The sequence below is a fragment of the Platalea leucorodia genome, assembly GCF_965183815.1.
Source record: "Platalea leucorodia genome assembly, chromosome: 9".
NCBI classification, from domain to species: domain Eukaryota; kingdom Metazoa; phylum Chordata; class Aves; order Pelecaniformes; family Threskiornithidae; genus Platalea; species Platalea leucorodia.
Window position 1 is genome coordinate 3,072,801 of NC_138831.1, and position 19,571 is coordinate 3,092,371.

Genomic DNA, 19,571 nt, shown 5'->3' on the forward strand with positions numbered 1-19,571 from the left:
CAGGCAGCAGATCTCGCTTTCCAGTCCTGCTCCCTCTCCCCTCGAGCTTGCTCCGACGGCAACAGGAGGAGCGAGAGGAAAGCTCTCACACTCCTTTCTCAGAGCTTATTTTGGGAACCGAGCAGCCAGACCCTCGGGACCAGAGCTAGCTCTTTGCATGGGTACTGATCCTCTTCCAAGGCTTTCTTTAGTCTCCTGAAACGCCCTTCAAACCTTGTCCCGAACTTGGAGGCTTACAAAAGTTAACCACAACGAGGAAAAGGGAAAGGCACGTGCATGCCTGCCCCCTTCCCCAGATGCTGATCGCATGTAGCTTGAAGCTCGTAGCTTGGCTTTGGCCTGAAGGGTCTGCATGTCCACAGCTGCACCCAAATCTGGCTGCTGTCCCCTAATTAATACTCTGCCTCTCTGCAGCCCTTGCTTTGGTTATTGCCAGTAACCCACCTCCTATTTCCTATGTAAAACCACAGAAACCACTTGCAACCCTAGAAAAGGAGTTCTCTGCCCTTCTCCCTCAGCACTCCCTCGAGGCAGGCAGCCCCCGGCAGAGCCAGCACCTTTATTCAAAACAGGCCCCAGCTCTGACAAATGGTTTGCCAGTGTGGCCTCTCTTATCTTAATAAATTCGTTATGTCAAATCTGTTTTAGCTTAGAAGGTAAAACAAAAACCTGCTCTGCCAGCACTCCCACCCGCTGCGAGCAGAGAACCGAGCCAAGCCTTGGTTTCGCATCGCCAGCCCCAGCTCGGTTCGTTCATCCCCGGGAGCCGAGCACAGGCAGACGCAACCCAGCTCCCCAGGCTGTGCCAGCCTTCGCCGGGCTGCCCCCAGCAAGAGAGAGAAAAACTCAGCGTCACCGGAGCAGACGAGTCTGTCAACGCACACCGACTGCGAGCTGTTACGTGGGAAGGTGCTGTCTCCACGGTTTGACCATGACTACCAACGCAAACAGCTCAAACCTCTTAAAGAACCTCGTCGTTTACTCCAGGCTCTCACAGCACAACGGTACTCCTTGTAAGCACTGTTTTTTGAGTCCCAAAAGCCTGATTAGCGCTTGAACTTTTCCAAGCCCGGTCCCTCCCTTCAACAGCATTAGTCATTCAGATGCTATTAGTATCCCCCTCCCAAAAATTGCACGTTCCTACACGGAGCCACGGCGACGGGCTTCGCTCCTCGTTCCCTGAGCACCAGTCACGCTCTGAAGTCAACAGGGGCCGCACACAGGCAGCTCAGTCATTGCCACCGGGACTACGGCAGCCACCCAGGCATACAAGAAGGCAAAAGAGAAAATAAGCACCTGTGTCCTCAGGGAAGGGGGGAAGGAGTGCCCGGGCAGTTCAGCAGAGTGGAGTTTTGGAGAAAACACGTTTCAGAGGGTCCAGGGGTGCACTGAACAAGTCAGAGTAGCGAAGCACAGAGGCTGAGAAATCTCCGTCCTTGGATTTAATGGACAGTGAGCAATGACAGAGGCACGGGGTGACAAGAAGAGAGGGAGGGACAACTTACCTGTCCGGGGCTGCCCAGAGAAACCTTCCGAGACAAAGGTCTCCTCCCTGACGCGCCACCACGCTGACCAAGCCTGTGCCACGGTGCTGCTCGTGAAACAGAATAATCCCGGGAGAAAGGAGCCAGTAAAAACAAGTCGGTGCTTCACGCCCGTGTTCTGGCCGGACCGTAGGAACGGGTCACCAAGGGAGGAGAGCAGAGGCACGCTTTCCTCGCTGCCTGCGAGCCAGGCGGTGCGGAGCCAGCCCTTGGCCCGGGTGCGGGACAATAAGCTGAAGGAGCTCACCAAGTCCTTTCAGAAATAAAGCCACGCTGCTGTTGTCGGTTGGTAACAAAGAGGCCAGGGCAGGGACAGATATAGTGAAATATACTATTTTATTGCTGCACACATGCTTACACATTTCTTCTTAAATATATTGTTGCTCTGATAAATTTTACAGTCGTCTTAATTCAACAAGTGGCTAGTAGTAACTGAAAAGGACAGAGGCAACAGAACACAATAAGGACACTGGCAACAGAAGAAAAATCAAAAGGTTTTTATTTTGTGGTAAAATTATTTGCAGCAAGAATAAAGTGAATTCAAATCTAAGTTTTGACCTGGCTCACCTTAATTAGAGAGCTTGCCTGCATGCTGACCATCTGCTTACGCATGCTTTTGGATAGCCCTATTTTGCCAAAAGGGATGGGGGCGTGAAAGGACCCCGAGTAACTGGACAACCTGACAGGGCTCACAGATGCGACCGCTAAGTGCACGCGGAGGGATGAGGCGTTTGCTCAGCAGCCCGCGTGGAACTGTGCTACTGGCGAGGCAGATCGAAAGGCCACGCTGCCCTTTCCTCCCACGTGTACAACTGCAGCCTCGCTTGCTCCACGGTTAACGACGTGGGAACGGAATTATGCCAGAGCAGCCGTATGGAAAATGCTTCCCAGCACCGCTGCCCCTCCTCTGCCTCCCTCCTGCTTTGCCCACTGCCAGTGTCCGCTTTGCTTTAGCAGCTGAGGCATCTGCAGAGAAAAGCGTTAGCACATTCCTCGGTAATCCTGTTTCTGCATCTCATTCAGTACAAGCAGAAGGCAGAGGCCACGTCCTGTTCTCTGGTGGCTCCGTGCAAGCCTTGGGCAGGGCTGTCACAACCACTGCTGTGGAAAGCTAAGATGTCAGACGGGGAATTTATGCAGGAGGAGCAGAGGGGATGTGATAAACTAAACATCCTGCTTAGATGTTCAGTATCATCTTCAGCCCTATAGGGAAGAGAAAGGCAGGGGAACTGAACCAGCTGGGTTAAGCTGTCGGTTGTTTCTGTAGCAGGTTTCATGAGCCTGACACTCCACTGAGCAAGAGAACAGGCAGCTCTGCTTTCATCCTTCTTTCTCCAAAATATATGGGACTTCATATTAAAGCTTTCTCAATAGCTCTTCCCCTCCTCAAGTCCACTGAGATGCCTTTATCAGTTCAAGTTGTGCTGGGCTCTTTGGTGGTCCTGTCAAAGCCACACAAGCTTAGAGATGGGCATGGAGGTACGCTCCAGAAATCACTCGAGAAACACACAGCTCCTCTCCGTGTCACCACCCCAAACAGAAGCACGCTCCTGCTGCTCCCTGCTTCCCAACAGCAACACACCCCTGCAGGGACACATCCTCTCCTCTCACCCGAATATGGCTGCAGAAAACAAATCACAAGAACTCCTTGCACTTCCTCACAAGCATTTTGAAACAAAATTTGAAGAATTGAAGCACGCCCTGCTTGAACAGCCCTGCAGCCACCATCCCCTGCCCCAAAGAGCCTTGTTCTGCAAGAGACACCAGGTAAAGACAGATGACCAAGTGCACAAGCACTGGGGTCCAGTTAAGTGAATGCACCTCATTCCTGCCCCACCAGCTCTGTCCCCAGCTTCTGTTAGTGCAACTCAATCCTGACACATGATTTTCCCAAAGTCCAGCTGCCAAACCCCAGTGCCCCCTCCTCCCTGCAACCGAACCCAGCCTGCCTAGTGCAAGTGGTGCCCAAAGCCTGCCCACGCACAGGCAAACAGCTTCAACGCATGCCAGATACAGGCAGATGCTCTGAGCAGGGGCAGTGAGGCTGCAGTTCTCCCATGGTGTGGGAGCATCAGTCTCTTACCTGGTGAGATTAGCAAAGAAAAGAAACCCATCCTCCTGGCACATCCACACCTGAAGAAAGTCCCTGCCAAATGCTGGATCTCCAAACCCTTTCTTTATCCATGTGAAGCACCACTACAGAAAACGACACCCTGAAGCTGCGGGGCATCCATGCCCAGTTCCCACCTCAAACACTAAAAGCATACCTGACATGGATTATTTCAAGCTCCTGCCTCGCAAAGTGACCAAAATGACGATATGCATTAGCAATGGCAGCCCACTGCCGGTGCAAGACTCTCTGCGTGCTTCACACAACGCCTCTTCTCCCTCCCAACTCACAGCAAGTCAAAGTATGCCCGGCCTGCGCCTTGGAGACCCAAGCCTCTCATAACATGCCACTCCGGAGACGAGCAGCTCTATCGGGCAAGGCAAGCTTTATGCAGGGGTATCACCTGCTGGTTGGTGCCAAGGAGAAAGAATATCATTACCCTCATTAGGAGTCTAAGGAGACAACACGAGATAACACGACCTACTGCAGAACACAGATTCAAAAACATTCATTAGTACAAACAGTGAATTTCCTGGAGAACAATGAAGCTACGAGGCTCAAGGCTGAGCAAAGCCAGAAGGTCGACAAATGGGACAGCCGCCCTGTGAGAGACCCAAAAGGCCCTTTTTCCTTTAAAAAAAGATTTTCAGTGACCCCTCTTCCCTGACCCACCAAGCAAGTCAGTTTTGCTCTACCACAATGGACAAAAAGAAAGGGAAAAGTGCTGTTTCCAAGAAGAAGGTGTTTCCTTCCCCTGTTAGGAAGAAAAGGAGGGCTCTCCCTTTTTAATGCATTGAAAGCTACTGCTTTCTAAGAACAGAAGGACTCTGGTCTCTACTGTATTCCCAAAGCTGTTTGTTCAGAAAGCAAGGCTTTTAAATTCTGAGCACTTCAAAGCAATGAAAGCCTAGGGAAGACCTGGAAATCACTTCGTTTCTTTTTTTTTTCATCTAAGAACTAGAACAGCAGGTGAAGACAGTGCCTTCCACATAGCCAAGTACTCCTGTGTCACTGTTAGGGAAGCACTGCCCATCTTTGCCAATCTTACAGTGCTTAAGTGAAAGAAAGGCCACCTCCTTTCCAATATACTTCTTTGGAGAGTTTAATCCAGTTTTCTTCCTCTGTTGGTGGCAATTCAACAAACATCCTGGCATGAACCAGTTTCAGAGGTGTGTTGTTGGGCAACAGAACAGGACGGGTCCCAACACCAGGCAGTGGCGAGTCCCCCCAGAGCAGCTCCCTTACCACCCCCAACAGCTTGCAGCCTCCTGTCCGCATTGTATTGTACAAAGCGGCAGCTACTGATTTGGGCTGAGCTCTGGGAGCTATTTCTGAAGGAGAAACAAAAAAACAAAATAAAACCAAACACAAACCAGACATGCACATGTCCAGACATAAATAATTTAAAAAGAAACCATGCCTGAAAGTGGATGGGAAAGAGGACAAAGGAGGGGAAGAGAGACATTCAGAGACTCAGATGTTCGAGCCAACCCACTGGGGGCTACGCAGGCTGCACACGACAGGCAGGGTTTGCACACATCAGCACTCAAGCCCTATACTGGCCAGGAGGTTTTCCAGAGCTTCAAGTTTCTGGTTGGCTTCCTCGATGGCACTGTAAGTCTGCACGTTGCTGGTGATGTGGAAGCGGATGTCGTCAACCAGAGGAATGGAGTCAGTCTCCTGCCGTTCCTCCACAGCCTCCGCATTCTCCTTCACGGCAGCCACAAACTCCTCCAACTCCACCAGCTGGACAGGGTGGGAAAGAGAACCATTAGGAAGACAAGAAGACAGGCAAAGGGACGTAAAGGGTTGGGATAATTGGCTCAGCCACTGTTGAGGGATCCCACAGAAGAAAAAGGGAATGCTAAGGGGACATGGAGACCCAAATCTTCCTGCGTCTCCTACAGACATCACCTGGAGATCCTGCCGTTCATCCTAAGGAGGCAGTAATGCTCCAACAATAAATGGTCACAACTGTAAGCAATCTGTGCCTCAAACAGCTCACTGTAATACCCACTAAGCATCCATAGTTCTGGTATTGGGGCACATGAATATGCACAATATTCCTTCCAGAAAGGCTCCTACAGCAGGAACCAGGAGATGCTGCCAGACAGTTTTGGGAAATGTCTTGCAACAGGCGAGACAGCGGGTGCTTGTGCCCAGTTCAGAACCAGGAGCCACAGATTACGCTGTCCCCACCGTGGCGCTCAGCCCCACCACCAACAGCCGACCAGCAGATCACAGCAAGGCAGCTGCTCTGTTCCGCACCCAGCCTGACAGAATCGGGTCACCCATGAATGATTTTGCATCAAGTTCCCCGGGAACATGTGGTGTGCTGAAGGGTGAGAGGCAGCTTCCGTCTGTCTACAGCACCAAACTGTGCCTGGGCACGGCAGGTTGCTGAGCCCTGCTCTATCCTACACACGCTGCCAAAATCTCTCCCTGTTGCCATCATCAGCGCATCTCTACAAGCTGCTGGCAGCTGCTGCTGTTCGAACAGCTGGGGTGCCTCCATTTGTGCCAACACCCTTAGGAAGGCACATTGCCAACGCCGGGTCCAAGGACCCCCACTCAAGCTAGAGAAGGGGAACGCAAGGGGAACGCAGAAGTAAAGCCCTACCTTCCCCGGTTACTACTTGGGATATTCATTCAGCTTTCAAACCAAATCCCTTTTTCAGAAGCCAGAATCTGGGTGCATGCTGATGTGTCCATCATCCCCAAGCTATACACTGAACAAAATAACAGCCCCAGAATCATTTCCTTCGCTGTTTTCACATGCCAAAAAATTTCACACCTTTTAAGCTGCGGGTGAAAATGTTACATTCCCATGTGAACTGTACAAGCAATTTATAAAGGTCTGTCTCAGGATAAGAACACCCCATAGGTTCTAGTTTATACTTCTGTATGGCAGCTTTCTCCATAAGTCCTGAAACTTCAAGCTATAATCACTGAGGATACACTTAAATGGAGCCCCATAAAGAAAACTTCAGTGTTAGATTCATTACTTCTGGCTGTTTAACGGCCGAATTTCCCCTGTGGAAACCGCTACTGTTAGATTTGCCATCCTGGAGGATAGTAGAGATCACACATTGATTGCTCCTTTCTATAGCATTATGCCAGGAAGAGCTCCCTCCAGCAAACGCCAAAAACCATTTGCTGCACAGAGCTCCCCCGCACGCCCCACTGGGCTCTCCAGGCTGCAGCTGGTGTATTCAGGCAACGCCGTTGTTGCTCTGGGCATGGTGGCTGAAAGCTCGGTGAAAGTCACCTGCCCATGGCACTTGCAGAACTTTTTGGGCAGGTTTTTCACCCCACAGTCCCCAGGGATGTGCTAGGCAGCCACCAGCATCTGCCTTACTGCAGCGACATCAGGTACTGACGCACTCCTTATCCTCTGTCCTAACTCACCATGTGCTTTGCTACTTAACCGCTGCTCATTTTCAGGAAGCACATTAAACCAAAGAGGGCAAGCATTTATTACAGACCAAACTGCAACCATTAAATCTGTTGTCTCTGTGGCTCACTGTTCAGTTAGATTTACGGGCACATGCGGGAAGTGCAGTGGGGAGTGTTTCTGCTACCTTCTCGATGATCTTTGCCATGTACTCCGTGCACTGGTCCTCCAGCCGGGTCAGCTGGAACAGCTTTGCAATCCTCCAGATGCTGACAATGTTGTCCTCATCGAGGATCTGAGCCAAGGTCCTGCCGCAAAGGCGCTTGAGCCCAGGCAGCAGGTACATGTCTGCCACACACAGCACGTCGTAGGCATTTTCCGGGGACAGCTGGCAATGGAAAGAGGGGAATTACTGTCCAGTCCTACCCACTTCACTTGTCTCTGGCAAACTGCCTTCTCTTCTGTCTTAGCAGAGATTCCCTGAAGTGCTGTTTGGTCCATTACCGAACAAGTGTTAACAGTACTATGGAGAGACAGGAACTCAATCTTTCAGGGCTAGGTCTTCCACTCAGTTACCACAGAGGAGTTTAAAATGCTGCAGAGGCAGCTTGCTCAGCACAAAGCAAGAAGTTTGCCGTGCTGCAGCTGACCCCTCTAGCTAAGCACAAAGCAACACTGAAACACCAAAGTGCAGCCGAAAGCTGGCTGATAAGAAACGTCCAATGTGGCAGTGGAAGGAGGTAGCCTTTACCAGAGGTACTGAAAGCCCTTCAGAGAGACAAACGGAACAGGCTGGCAGAACAGAGCACCTTGTCCCCACTACGACTTTTCCTCCCATTTTGTACTGCTGGACTTGCGCGTAGTGAAAAACGTGCAAAATTCTCTTAAGTTCCTTCCTCAAACTGGCTCTGCTAACTCAGCCAGCACAACCTCCCTGGCACGGGGGTACACCCAAGGACAGAAAATTGCACCCCAAATAAACCATAGGTGAGGCCCAACTAGGTAAGGAACAGACTCTGCACATTGAATACTACTGGAGCTTTAACAGGCATTCAAGCTGAACTAAATTCATGAACCAGATGCTGAAGCTTACACTGTGAATGGCCTTCAACATTTTCAGTCTCTTGAGCTAGAAACCCACCCTCCCATTTTCCTCTTGGGTACTTTCACTCTTTGCTAGTGATCCGAGGATAAAAAATGCTGTAGATAATGCTGGAGACACCACCTCCAGCTTCACTTAGTCTCTTCCCCCTGGCTGGGCAAATCCTATTTTAGTCAGCCATCTGCGTCACTAACCTGGAACTAGAGCCTCTCTCCGCACAGATCTGTTCCTGCTAATGCGAAGTGCAAAGAGCACCGTTACCCACATCCATTTTAACAGCAAATCTGCAGGATGCAGCATACCCTGGCTGTGGAGGAGTCGAGATCACTTGCATCTAGAGACCAAGCCACACTGGTCTAGACTGAGGAATGGTTAACTCTGGCGCAGCATGGTCCACTGCCCTGATAACTGGTCAGCAGCAAAACCACTGCTGCGCACATCCACACATGTGGTTGCTCACTCTGACAACTGCGAAAGGCTGATTATTTCTTCCCCTACAGCTGTCCACACCGGTGTTTGGAGAGAATACCCACAGCAAATGTCTCAGCTGTGTAACACCCTGCAACAGCTGTGCAGAAGGATGCAAGATGTGTTAGAGGCATGCCCTGAATGCCATAGTGCCACAGTGGTGTAACAAAGCTCTTGGGGTTATTAATGAAGTGCTGCTTTGTCCTTTCATAAGCTCCAGGAACCTCACGAGCTGGAGGCGTTTGAGTCAGTACTATTGACGGCAGCAGCTCCCAACTGCTTGACCAAGGACAAACCTGGCAAACGTTCCTCCAAAAGCTCCCCTTGAGCCCACACAAGTGTTCTGTGGGGTTCTGAAGTCAGCAACTTCTCTTTCTGCCTGGAACCCTTTCTGTCCTCTGCTCAGACGCTTCCTTCCAACTGCAAGCACTGTCACTACTACATAGCAGAGAGACATATAAACCTTTTGGAAAAAGAAACATGGAATTGGGAGTGCTGACGCTTGGTTGGAGAAACCCAGGGCAGGGAGAACACTCCATAAAAGTGTGGAACTTGAGCTATATTCCTGTTTTCCTGACCATTTTTCCTGGTAGTTTTTCACGACATGAGCTCTCTGCAGAAGCTCATATCTTGGCTGCTCAGTTTGAAAGCCAAGCTACTTTCTGTGATGGCACCATTCTGCATAGAAAACATACGAGCAAGACCCTTTCAACTCCTACACATTGTTGTTGGTCTGTCCTCCTGCTCCAAGTCTAAGCAGCGCAGCTGGGACACCCCGTGGAAAGGAATGGCTGAATGAGCCATCACGAGGAGGGCAGGCAGGCTGGAGAGGTGCAAGGGAACAGGGTCATGCTGCAGCGCAGTCCCAAGGTCAGGAGGGTCTTCACAGCCCCAACATGCTTCTTTCCCTCTCTGCCTGCCCTTTCAGCACAGGGCTGCGGGAAGAGTGCAGACAAGCGAAGCATCTGCTCTGCGGCATACCAGTGGCAATCCTGCCCTTGCTGCCTGCTAAATACATCTCTCCCTACCGCACATTCCCTGCTGCTACCCGGAGGTGAACAGATCAGCAGAAGCAAGGTCACAGCTGCGTGCACTCTCTGTACGTGGCACCTAACCCAGAGCACAAATACTGCTTGGGAGAAGTGACATTGGCAGGTGCAGCAGCGGCTCCGATCACTGCCCTAATGCCAGAAAGCGTTCCGGCATCTTGTAGCTAGACCTCCTGAAAGCATCTGCCACAAAACCAAAGCAGGAAGCTGCTTAAATGCTGAGGTTTGCTGCACCTTCCATTAGGCTGAAAACTAGGCGAGGTCACTGCTTGCGATACTGAGCACAGCAAGGCGTTGGTCTCCCAGTGGAACCTTTGCCCACCCCAGCAATAAATAACAGTGGAAATAATGACTTGCTACAAATGGAAACGTGGGCTATGATGCCAAGAGTAAATAAGCAGAATCTCTCAACCTTTCCACATCTCCAAATGTGTTCAATCTGCCATCTACTGGCAGTTGCTCACCTTATCCTTCCACAGAGTCCAAGAGGGAAATCTGCAAAGCCCTGCATTTATCACGCCAACATACAACGTGCAACCTAATTTCCAAATTTTTGTTATTGGATGAAAGACCAGGGATTTGCTTCCCGAATGTCATGCACATAAACGAGATCCCTGCCTGGCTAACCCAGTATGTGGGTTCCTGAGACAGAAGTGAGGTAGCAGAGTAGGGCAGTGGGATTTAAGAAACCACACACACATCCCCCCTCCAGATGCTGCAGGAAAGCACAGCGGTGAACACCTCCAGGATTAACCAGCACAGGAGGAAAGGCTCCACGACTGGCCTCACCTCTGTATCATCGCTGTAGATGTAGTAGAGGACCCGGATGAAGATGTCTTCTGAGATGTTGTGGAGAGTCACCACGGGGATGCTGGGCTGTGTCTGCAGCTCCTCACTCTCACTGAAATGGTCTTCAAGAAGGGCTTTGAAATAATCACTGCGACCACAGAAAAATGCCTGGAGAGGAAAGACAGACCCAAACACTAGCATCTTTTTCATCGCACCAAGTCAAACAGCACTACCAACCAGCTGTCAGAGCAGCTCCAATATATTTCGGAAGTTCAGACTCTGATTCTCCCTATATTTTGAAGCTGCATCTCCAACATTTTTCCATACCTTATTTCTATCCATGTCTACCCTCAGAACCAAAAAAACCATTTGTAAACTTAAGAGATTCAAAAGCAGTATGGCTTTAGGGCAGGAGTTTGAGTTGAGGTTGGATTGCAAAATCCATTCTTACTGCTGTTTACTTGCAGATCAAACATTCCCCTCTCCAGATACTGAACTCACAAGCCAGCAGTAGGAGATTTTGCAGCTGTGAATGTTGTAGCTGAATCCATAAATTTATCTCCTCACCTCTGCAAGAAAGGCGAGGTTTGCCGTTTTGTTAAATGCTTTAAATACAGTTTCCAGCTGCAACAAGACTTGCTTTTCCAGCTGATGAGGCAATGCTGCTTTTGCAGAGCGTATCCAGCACTGGATGAGTGGGGGAGACAGGTAGAGTAGACTTATGGCAAAAAGAGAGAAGAACGAAGTACAGCACAAGCACATACCTTATGGCACAAAAAGTTGTAATCTGCCACCCGGAAACACACGTCGGGACAACTGTTAAAGTTGTCAGTGCTGTCAAACGGCAACTCCCCAAAACCAACCTAGGAAGGGAAACCAGAAAACCCTACCTTTAACATTTGTGCTTTAAACAGGCTCAGGGCCCCAAGTTTGGACTTCTTGGTCTTCCCAGAAGCAACCATCCATCCGTTCCCTCCCCACAGCGCAGAGCACCAGAGATGCTCTGAACACAGATTTCCACGTGAGGAACTGGAGTCCTTGCACTCCCGATAGAGAGATTCCTGGCACAAGTTACAGCTGCCTCCCTTATCCATGGAAACTCCCTGACCCTCCATACACCTCTGGAAAGCATTTCTGTGCCCACCTAACAAGGCAGATAACCAAGTGGAGGTGAAGTTTACTTCATGTAGTGGGTATCATAAGCATACTACAGCTTAGGACTAGCCCTTTACTGTGTAGATGTACAGGTAGATGTAGTAACGTATAGATTACATAGATGTATACACCAGTTTGAAATGGTTTGGCTACAATTACTGCCTCACTTGAATAATCTGACATTTCTAAAGCACATTTTAAATTTCTCATTTGATTTGCAGCCAAAGATAGTGTTGTTGCAGTATTAATACTCTAGTGAATTATTTTAACACCAACACACCTCCTCCCAGTCCCACATGCCAACAAAGACAGCACACACACACACACACACAAAAAAAAAAAATCTGTTGGCCTTATGTTATTTTAAAGTGACACTTCCAAATATTTTCACTTTCACCTTATCCTATACACAGGGTAATTCAATTGTAGAAAAAAGTTTATATTCACAGTCATGTAACCAAGACAATTAATCTCTAGAACCAGAAGTTTCCCCTGGTTCTTGCTTTCCAAGCACATGCCCCTGAGCCGCCTGGGCCGAGGAGTTCATTACCACTCGCTCTCATCCAGGGAAGTTACATTCCAAGTTTGCACCTGGGAAAACCCTGGGCTGACCAGGAAGATCAGTCTCCCAACTGCAGACTACCTAAGCACCATTTCCAACATGCCTGCCTCCATCCTAACTAAAAGCAACTGACTTCCAGCTTTACTGGGAGCCAGATGACTCCTCCCTCCCAAACCAAACAAAGACACAGCCTGCAAGACGCTGGGTCGGTGCTCAGCCAAGCTCAGTTCGCATGCAGTGGGGCTTCTCTCACAAAACAGGTCCTAGGATGTGGCAAGGCACCAAGCTGGCAAAAGCTCACACCACCAGTGAACATGGCAATCTGGACCCATCTGCCAGGCTCTTTGCCTGTCCACAGCAACATTTGGCATCTTCTGGTTCCTCATCACAGAAGCGTAAGCCCAGTGACATTCAAATTGTGCACGTGGCTGTCACAGTAATGCTGCCTTGCTGTAGCACCTCTCCCCTGCAAGTCTTTCCTCATCAGGGAACTCCTCTCCCAGAGGAGATGCAGCAATTCGAGGAACGCTCCCCTCATGCTCTATTACCTGCTTTTTATACAGCTGTAACACAACGAGCACCTCCAACATCAAAGGTGAGATAAAACTGTCCCAGTTGTAGATTCCCCAGGCTGCTATTTTGCTGGTATCTGTGTCTCACGTTTCAAGGCAACGAACAAACGGCGGTCTGGGATCTGCAGCCGCGCTCTCTGTTGCATCCCATGACAAATGCCAGTAGTCACGATCCAACTGCCCGCTGTTTCCCCACAGCTTCCACATTCTCTCCTAGAAAATCTGACATGACTTTCAGGGCTACACAGTTGCAGGCACATTACAGGTAAAACAAACCTAGAAACAGGCCGTGATAAGATGCCACTCTTTGTAGCACAAGAATTTTAATTGAGACATAAACTCCACATCTCCTACATGCATCCCTTCTTTGCTCCCCTTTCATTGTCCAAAGGTAAACCTTTAAAAGGAATCCATCCCTCTGGAATGGACATGGGAGTTTTATTTGTCTCAGAGTTTGTCTCCTGAATTACAAACTCCTCTGGCCTCAGTTTCCTCCTTCCAGCCTTGCCTGGTCCCCACTCTGATGCTCAGGTTTACAAGGTCATTTCCAATTCCTACTACAAAAGCAGGTTCATGTCTTTGTCTCTCCTATTCAGCATGAAGTGGCTTTGCAGAATTTTCCCTTTCACTCCCCTTTTAAGTCTCCACTACCTCTACTCTCCTCCCTTGTCACGCTTGAGGAATTTCATCTCCCTTTCAGGGTCTCCCTGCAGAAAACTGGCTTAGTCCTCCCACCCCGCCGTTCAGGCAACCTCCTTAGCACCCCCCTGCACAGACAAAGCGCAGCTGCCGAAGTTCAGTATGTTGCCCAGGAAGCACAGAGCAGTCTAGCCTGCGCGGTGCAAACACATTCAGAATAACTCATTCACCACACAGAAACATTCTCAACACCTCTATAGCATAAGACTGCTTGAACATTCACTGGATCTTCCAGCCGTCACATGTGGAGGACCACGTCTTTGCTGCTACCCGTTTGCTATTAGCACTTAAATAGAAACGTTGCTGGAGGCAAAAACATGCAAAATAAGTCAGTGGCAGCAATTTGTACCTTGGCCAGATTATCTCAGCAAGAAAACTGTAAATAAATTACAACACAAACTACAGGGGTTAGTGATCCAAGAGAAGATTACCAGCCCATAACCAGATGCAAGTGGATGGGATGAAAAAAAAAAAAAAATTGGAAGCATGTTGTAAATAGTTCAGTTAATCTGCCTCTGCCAAATGGGCAAAGCAAAGCACAGGAATAACCGCCATGGGCAACCCCACTACACAGGTGCGGAGACAGACAAGATGCAACCCATCGACTTGTTTCCAACTGTTCTTTCTACGCATTACAAGATTTAGCTTTACCCCAAAAGTGACAAATGGTCACATTTTTTTGCAGCCACACCAAATGTCGATACAGATGGAGAGAACAGTATTTATTTCACAGCAAACTCTGATCCTTTTAAGTCTGATTTCACCTTGGTTTGGAAAAGAAGATTTTGGTTAAGAGGTAATGAAAAGCCAGCTACAAGGAAATGATGTGCCTACAGTCTCAAACACTGGAAGCCCTGGAGTCTCTAACTCAGAGGTCACCTGGCAGACACGAGATGAAGAGCTAGGCAGACTGGAAAGCCACATGGTTTTTTGACAGTTGACTGGCTTTTGATGGTATTTTACTTAAATCTGTCACTGCCAAACTGTATTGCAACAAACCAAAGAAGCAGCTGTTGTGGTCAGAAAAATTCTGGCCATTACTAGTTTAAAACAAAATAGAGACAACCACCACACTTTTAAAAACAAACACTGAAAGAGAAAAGGCTTTCAAGTATAAACAGGAATAAGAAACAAGACACCAAGATTATAAACATGTTTAAGAGTTCAAAGAATAGATTGTTCTCATTCTAAAAACTAATAATGAACTGTGATTGGGTAGCAAACATTAATGATTGTTTTAGTACTATAACGTATTACTGAACTACGAAATTGGGACGCATAGAATTTTCTGCATCATTCAATTATCAAAGACATTACAGGCAAATTATTTGTTTATAGTGAAACAGAAAGTTGTATACCTCCCCATTTCATGTAACATGGCATTACATGACATGCAGCAGCTCAGAATGTCAAATTCTGGGAATGCTGGCTTTTATCCAGAAGCCGAATACCTATTTTGTTCTGCATAGGCTGGAAAAAAACATGTTTCTCTCTCGAGAACACAGATGTTTGTACGTGACTATTCAGTTGTCCCTGACATTTTAGGTTACACACTTTGTATATTATTCCTTGTATGGCATCAAACCCTGTAAGAATGAGGATGTGCAATACCTCTGTCCCAGAAGAAAGATGCCCAATTCACAGAATTCAACAATTTGCAAACATTAGGATGAGATATAAATGGCAATAGGATGAAGAGCTTTGTTCGTATATTCTTTGTAAGTTAACAAAAAAAAAAAAAAGGCCTATAGAGAGAGAAAAACAGGAATCTTTTAGAATTTATCAGGCTTTTAAAGAAAGCACCCATGTTTGTGCATGGCATATAAATTCTCTAGTGAACAGGCGTGTGCCCATGCTCTCTTCACCTTTACAGCCATAACAAGTCTAATGCTGCTGCAATCGCCGTCGTTCTGATCTATGAACTCAGCAAGAAAACCACAGCTCACGGAGGCATTCACAGTGCTGTCAGATGATTATATTATCCCAAGTTTCATATTTTACTTCCAGCTCCTATTCTGCATGAAAGGATTATAAGGGAAGTGTTTCTAACCCTTGAGAAGAAAAGCTTAACCTGACAGGAGCGTGTCATCAAGGTCTGGGAACAAGCAATCAAACAGAAAGCACTATTTTTTTTTTATTTGTGAAGTGACTTAACATTTATGTCAGTCTCGCTGTTTTTGGGCCCACGATCCTTTTCTTAACTCTCAGGGAGGTAAATCTGAGGCTTACTTATAGTATCACCTCTCTTTGAAGCCTGCAAACATACAGAAAAGCATATTGAAAGCCACAAATAAACGCACGCTTATTTGGGGGAGGCAGGTTACGTGGGAAAGATTTCTGCATTGGTAGATGGAAACTTGATGGAGAAAAACTCCCTTTATAAAGTGCTCAGTACTCAGAGAAATATGTCTGCCAGAAGCCAGAGCAAAACACGCTGGCTTATTACAGGTGAGAAACCTTACCCGTGCACAAATACACGCGCACACACATGCTCTCTGTACCAGGCAGGTCTATTCAGCAGGCGACAAAAAGAAAAAAGGCAATAAACTTCACTACATCACTCAGTCATACAACCTCCGGGCGCAGCAGCCACCTGAAATGAGTTCATGTTATTAAATTCAGTTGTTGGTATGAGAGAGAGGAAAAAAAGGGACAGAGTGAATCTGCTGATGCTACAGAAATCAACAGATGCAGGGAGAATGAAGACCACTAATATTTATCCTGTTCTTCTGCAACTGGCAGCAAAGACCCACATATATGAGCCTAACTAATAATACTGATGGTATTTTAACATAGTGATCATCAACCTGTGGTCTGTGGGTTATTTCTAAGGGTCAACAAGATGCAGTTATGAAAAGCAAATCTATTGCCAGTCAAGTTAAATTTGCTTCAGAGGGACTCACATTTCTGCTGGAAATATTTTCAGGGTTTGAAAGCACCTCTCTACTGCAGGGTGTCAGTTCCTAGCAAGCAAGCCATCTTCCATCTATATGTCCCTTCAGGTACCAACGCCTGCTGATAAAACATTTCTGATACTCAAGAAGGACAGCAGAGAGAAGGAAAAAGAGCTGGGGGCCAGCTCTTGTCCCATTGTTGTCAATGGGGAAATCCCCACCAACCGCATGGCGAGGGGTTTGTTTACAGAGATCCCTGCTGGGGGAAAAATCCAAGGGAAAGGACCAGCAGCCTCATTAAACGATTTTACAGCATTTCCAAGCAATAAAAGGCTTTCAGCATTTAGAGCACCAGCAAAGAAGCAAGCACTAAACTTGATCGGAGAAAACGCAACGGAACACATGTGAACACGTATCACAGCCCCACAGAGACCAGAAGTAGTATAAACGCTCCCTACCCGCAGTTCGGCTGGCAGGGCGCAGTCTGCTAGGAGAGCCAGATCTTCCTGCAGCCGGCAGTTACCTGTGGGCTCAATCGTCAGCACTTTCACACAGGTCCCTGGCTTGGAAGAAACTGGAAGAAGCAAAAAAAACAAAAGAGCAGAGATGCCTAAATTCCTCTACAAACATTCTCTCCCATTTAGAGAAAAGAAGGATACTGCAGGAAAAATCAGTATTATTGCTGGTTAGCTTTTACTGCAAAACATGTGGGATTCCTCTATGTAACCAGGCATACAGCACCCCTCAGTACAGCTGGTGAGCAGGGCTGGAAGGGGACGCATGTACCGTTGTCTCTCCTCAAGCCTCCACTTAATTCCTTGTGCTGGAATGTCAGCCGTGGCAAACACAAAGTTGCCACAGGCATATTTCAAGCCCGACTTGCTCTCTGCAATCCTTGTCATCAATTATAGTTGAGGACCATTGATCGGACTGCCCCTGATCCCTGTAGGAACCATTCATACAGTGCCTTCCCCAGCCGACCACCCCTTCACCTAAGGTGAAGCCTACGCCAGGGAGTATTTAGTTAAAACAAAGCTGCTTCCATGCCTCTCTGCTTGGCCACGTGCTCTCACGGGTCCCATTTCAGCTGTGCCATCCTGAGTTCACTCCAGGGAACAAAGGGATTTATTCTTCTTTCGGTAATAAGTTCTGTGCACCTGAGTCTGTCCTCTACACTCTACCTGTAGACCCCCAAAGCACAAAGACCCACAAAACACCTGGACTCCTAAGCGTGCCCGTGTTGTCTGCAAACATTAAATCAGCATTGCTACCACCACCAAAGAGATCAAAGAAACCACACAGAGACGGCAACTTCATTTGCCTTTTTCAGACCTAGTGCATCTTCCTGCCTTGCCCTACCAGCCTACGCAGTTAAGCAGCCTGATAAAGGGGAAGCAAAATACGCCATCACACTTCTGCGGTCTTGCTACGACCAAAGTTGCTGTGGAGCTCATTGAAGCCAACCCCTTTAACTTCAAACGAGCGGCAGCCCAAAGTACGCCCAGCTATTGTGTGACGGTACCGCTGCCATCGCAGCCTGTCCTCTTTCTGGCCACCTCCCTCCCTCAGTTCACTACCCCAGGTTTGTTTTCAGCTCAGCATGCTTTGGGGTGAGGACTGGAGCATGTTAAGACATTCAAGAGCCCCTGGCATAAAGGGAAGCATGTGAAAAAACACGGAGCACCACTGAAAAATGCAAAGTTGTGGCGAGGAGGGCTCGAGATGCTGTTGGGAGCCAGAGAAACACAGAGCTAACTCTCAAGACAAAAGAGTTAAGTGGCCCCATGCTGAAGTGTTCAGAAGAATTTCTGACAGGCGTGATTCACCGCATTAAAACCCCTCGCAGGTGAATCACGCCACCTTGAGACCTCATTTTTCCTGACATTTTGCACAGCATTACATGAGCTCCATCAGATGACTCCATTGGGCCGTGGGCGAAACAAGACGATGATGTGCCACAAAACAAGTTCTCCACCCCCTCCTCCACCGTACTGCTGCACTCTTCAGATATGCCACCACTGTACCTCAAATAGGCCGAATATCCCAGAAAGATACTGGAAAGGGAAGGATAATTTACCAATACAAGACAGCCAGGTACCTTCATTGCTACACACGGAGCTACACCAGCAAGGAGACAGGCTGCTCTATCAGCACTAAACGGTACCTTCAGATAGATGACTTCCAGGGTAAATAAGCCAAGAGGAGACCTGGCACCAACACAAACAAGACGGAGTGCATTTTCTCAAAGAGAGAATCATTTATATTTGTGTAGTGCCTATTACAACAGTCGCCAAATCAATCAGGCTCTGTAAGCACTAATGGACCCAGCAAGTTTTAAGCAGTAGTCAAGAGAAAGAGTTCTTCTCTTGGGATCTACAAAGCATCTGTGCACTTTCACAGTGACATGAAAGAACAGTGATTTGTCTGAGAAGCACATCTATCATGAGGCATTTCAGACACTGCATCTCTCAAATCCAAGAGCACAGCATTTGGTATCACAAGCAACTCTCTCCTAACAGAAACAATAAAAATCAAAGTGACAGAACCGGAATAAGCTGTTGGCCACAAGCAAGCAGCAGGGACCATCACCTTCTTGCAAGAAGTAGGAATGAAGGGTTTTCTGAAAACAGCAACATAAACAATGTGAGGAGCTGGAGGGAAAAACCCAACTAGGGTTGAGAATGGTGGATTTTGTCTTTCTTCCTGGTCTAGCCCAGCTGTATAGCACCGAACGTCACCCACCAATTCATCAGCTGCCTTTGTTTCCACTGCTCAATACTTCGCTGTAGTCTTTTGTTTCAATTGAGCTGATGCACCACAAAAAAATAAAAGCCACAAAAAAGCCCACCAAACTCCCAAACCTTTCCAAAATGATGCCACACTCAGATATCTACCTTACACATCCTCCTCCCAATGCCACGACCAGCTATAACCATGGATTCTGTACCTCCAGGGCCTCCACTATGAAGGCAAGCATCACAAACCTTGCTCTCAACCTTTTTGCCCTAAAACTTGTAGAATAACTGCAGAGCATTTATTTTCAAATACCTCCAGTTCTAAAGGAAGGATTATGGCTTAATTTCAACAAACCCTGTCTGAACTCTTCCAAACACTGCAACAGTTTTTTCCTGTTACAGCCACACTATACATGCGGGGGAAAACATGCAAGCATTCCCACTGAAGTCTGTCTGAGGTGCAACAGAAGGCGCTGGGTCATCCTCTCCAGGGTTTTC

General features: G+C 47.9%; 1 protein-coding gene across 5 annotated transcripts in view; it reads right to left on the reverse strand.

Moving 5' to 3' along the window:
* Window positions 1-2,025: 2,025 nt before the first annotated feature.
* The window catches only part of ABTB1 (ankyrin repeat and BTB domain containing 1), a 28,521-nt gene continuing 10,975 nt past the window's right edge, over window positions 2,026-19,571 (reverse strand). For all 5 annotated transcript variants that reach the window (XM_082322162.1, XM_082322166.1, XM_082322164.1 and 2 more), the window contains 5 exons: window positions 16,797-16,912; window positions 11,221-11,319; window positions 10,457-10,624; window positions 7,236-7,436; window positions 2,026-5,400 (listed from right to left, as the gene is read on the reverse strand). In XM_082322162.1, the coding sequence (XP_082178288.1) occupies window positions 5,194-5,400; window positions 7,236-7,436; window positions 10,457-10,624; window positions 11,221-11,319; window positions 16,797-16,912 (791 nt within the window). In that variant the 3' untranslated portion in view covers window positions 2,026-5,193. The remainder of the gene's footprint in view (window positions 5,401-7,235; window positions 7,437-10,456; window positions 10,625-11,220; window positions 11,320-16,796; window positions 16,913-19,571) is intronic.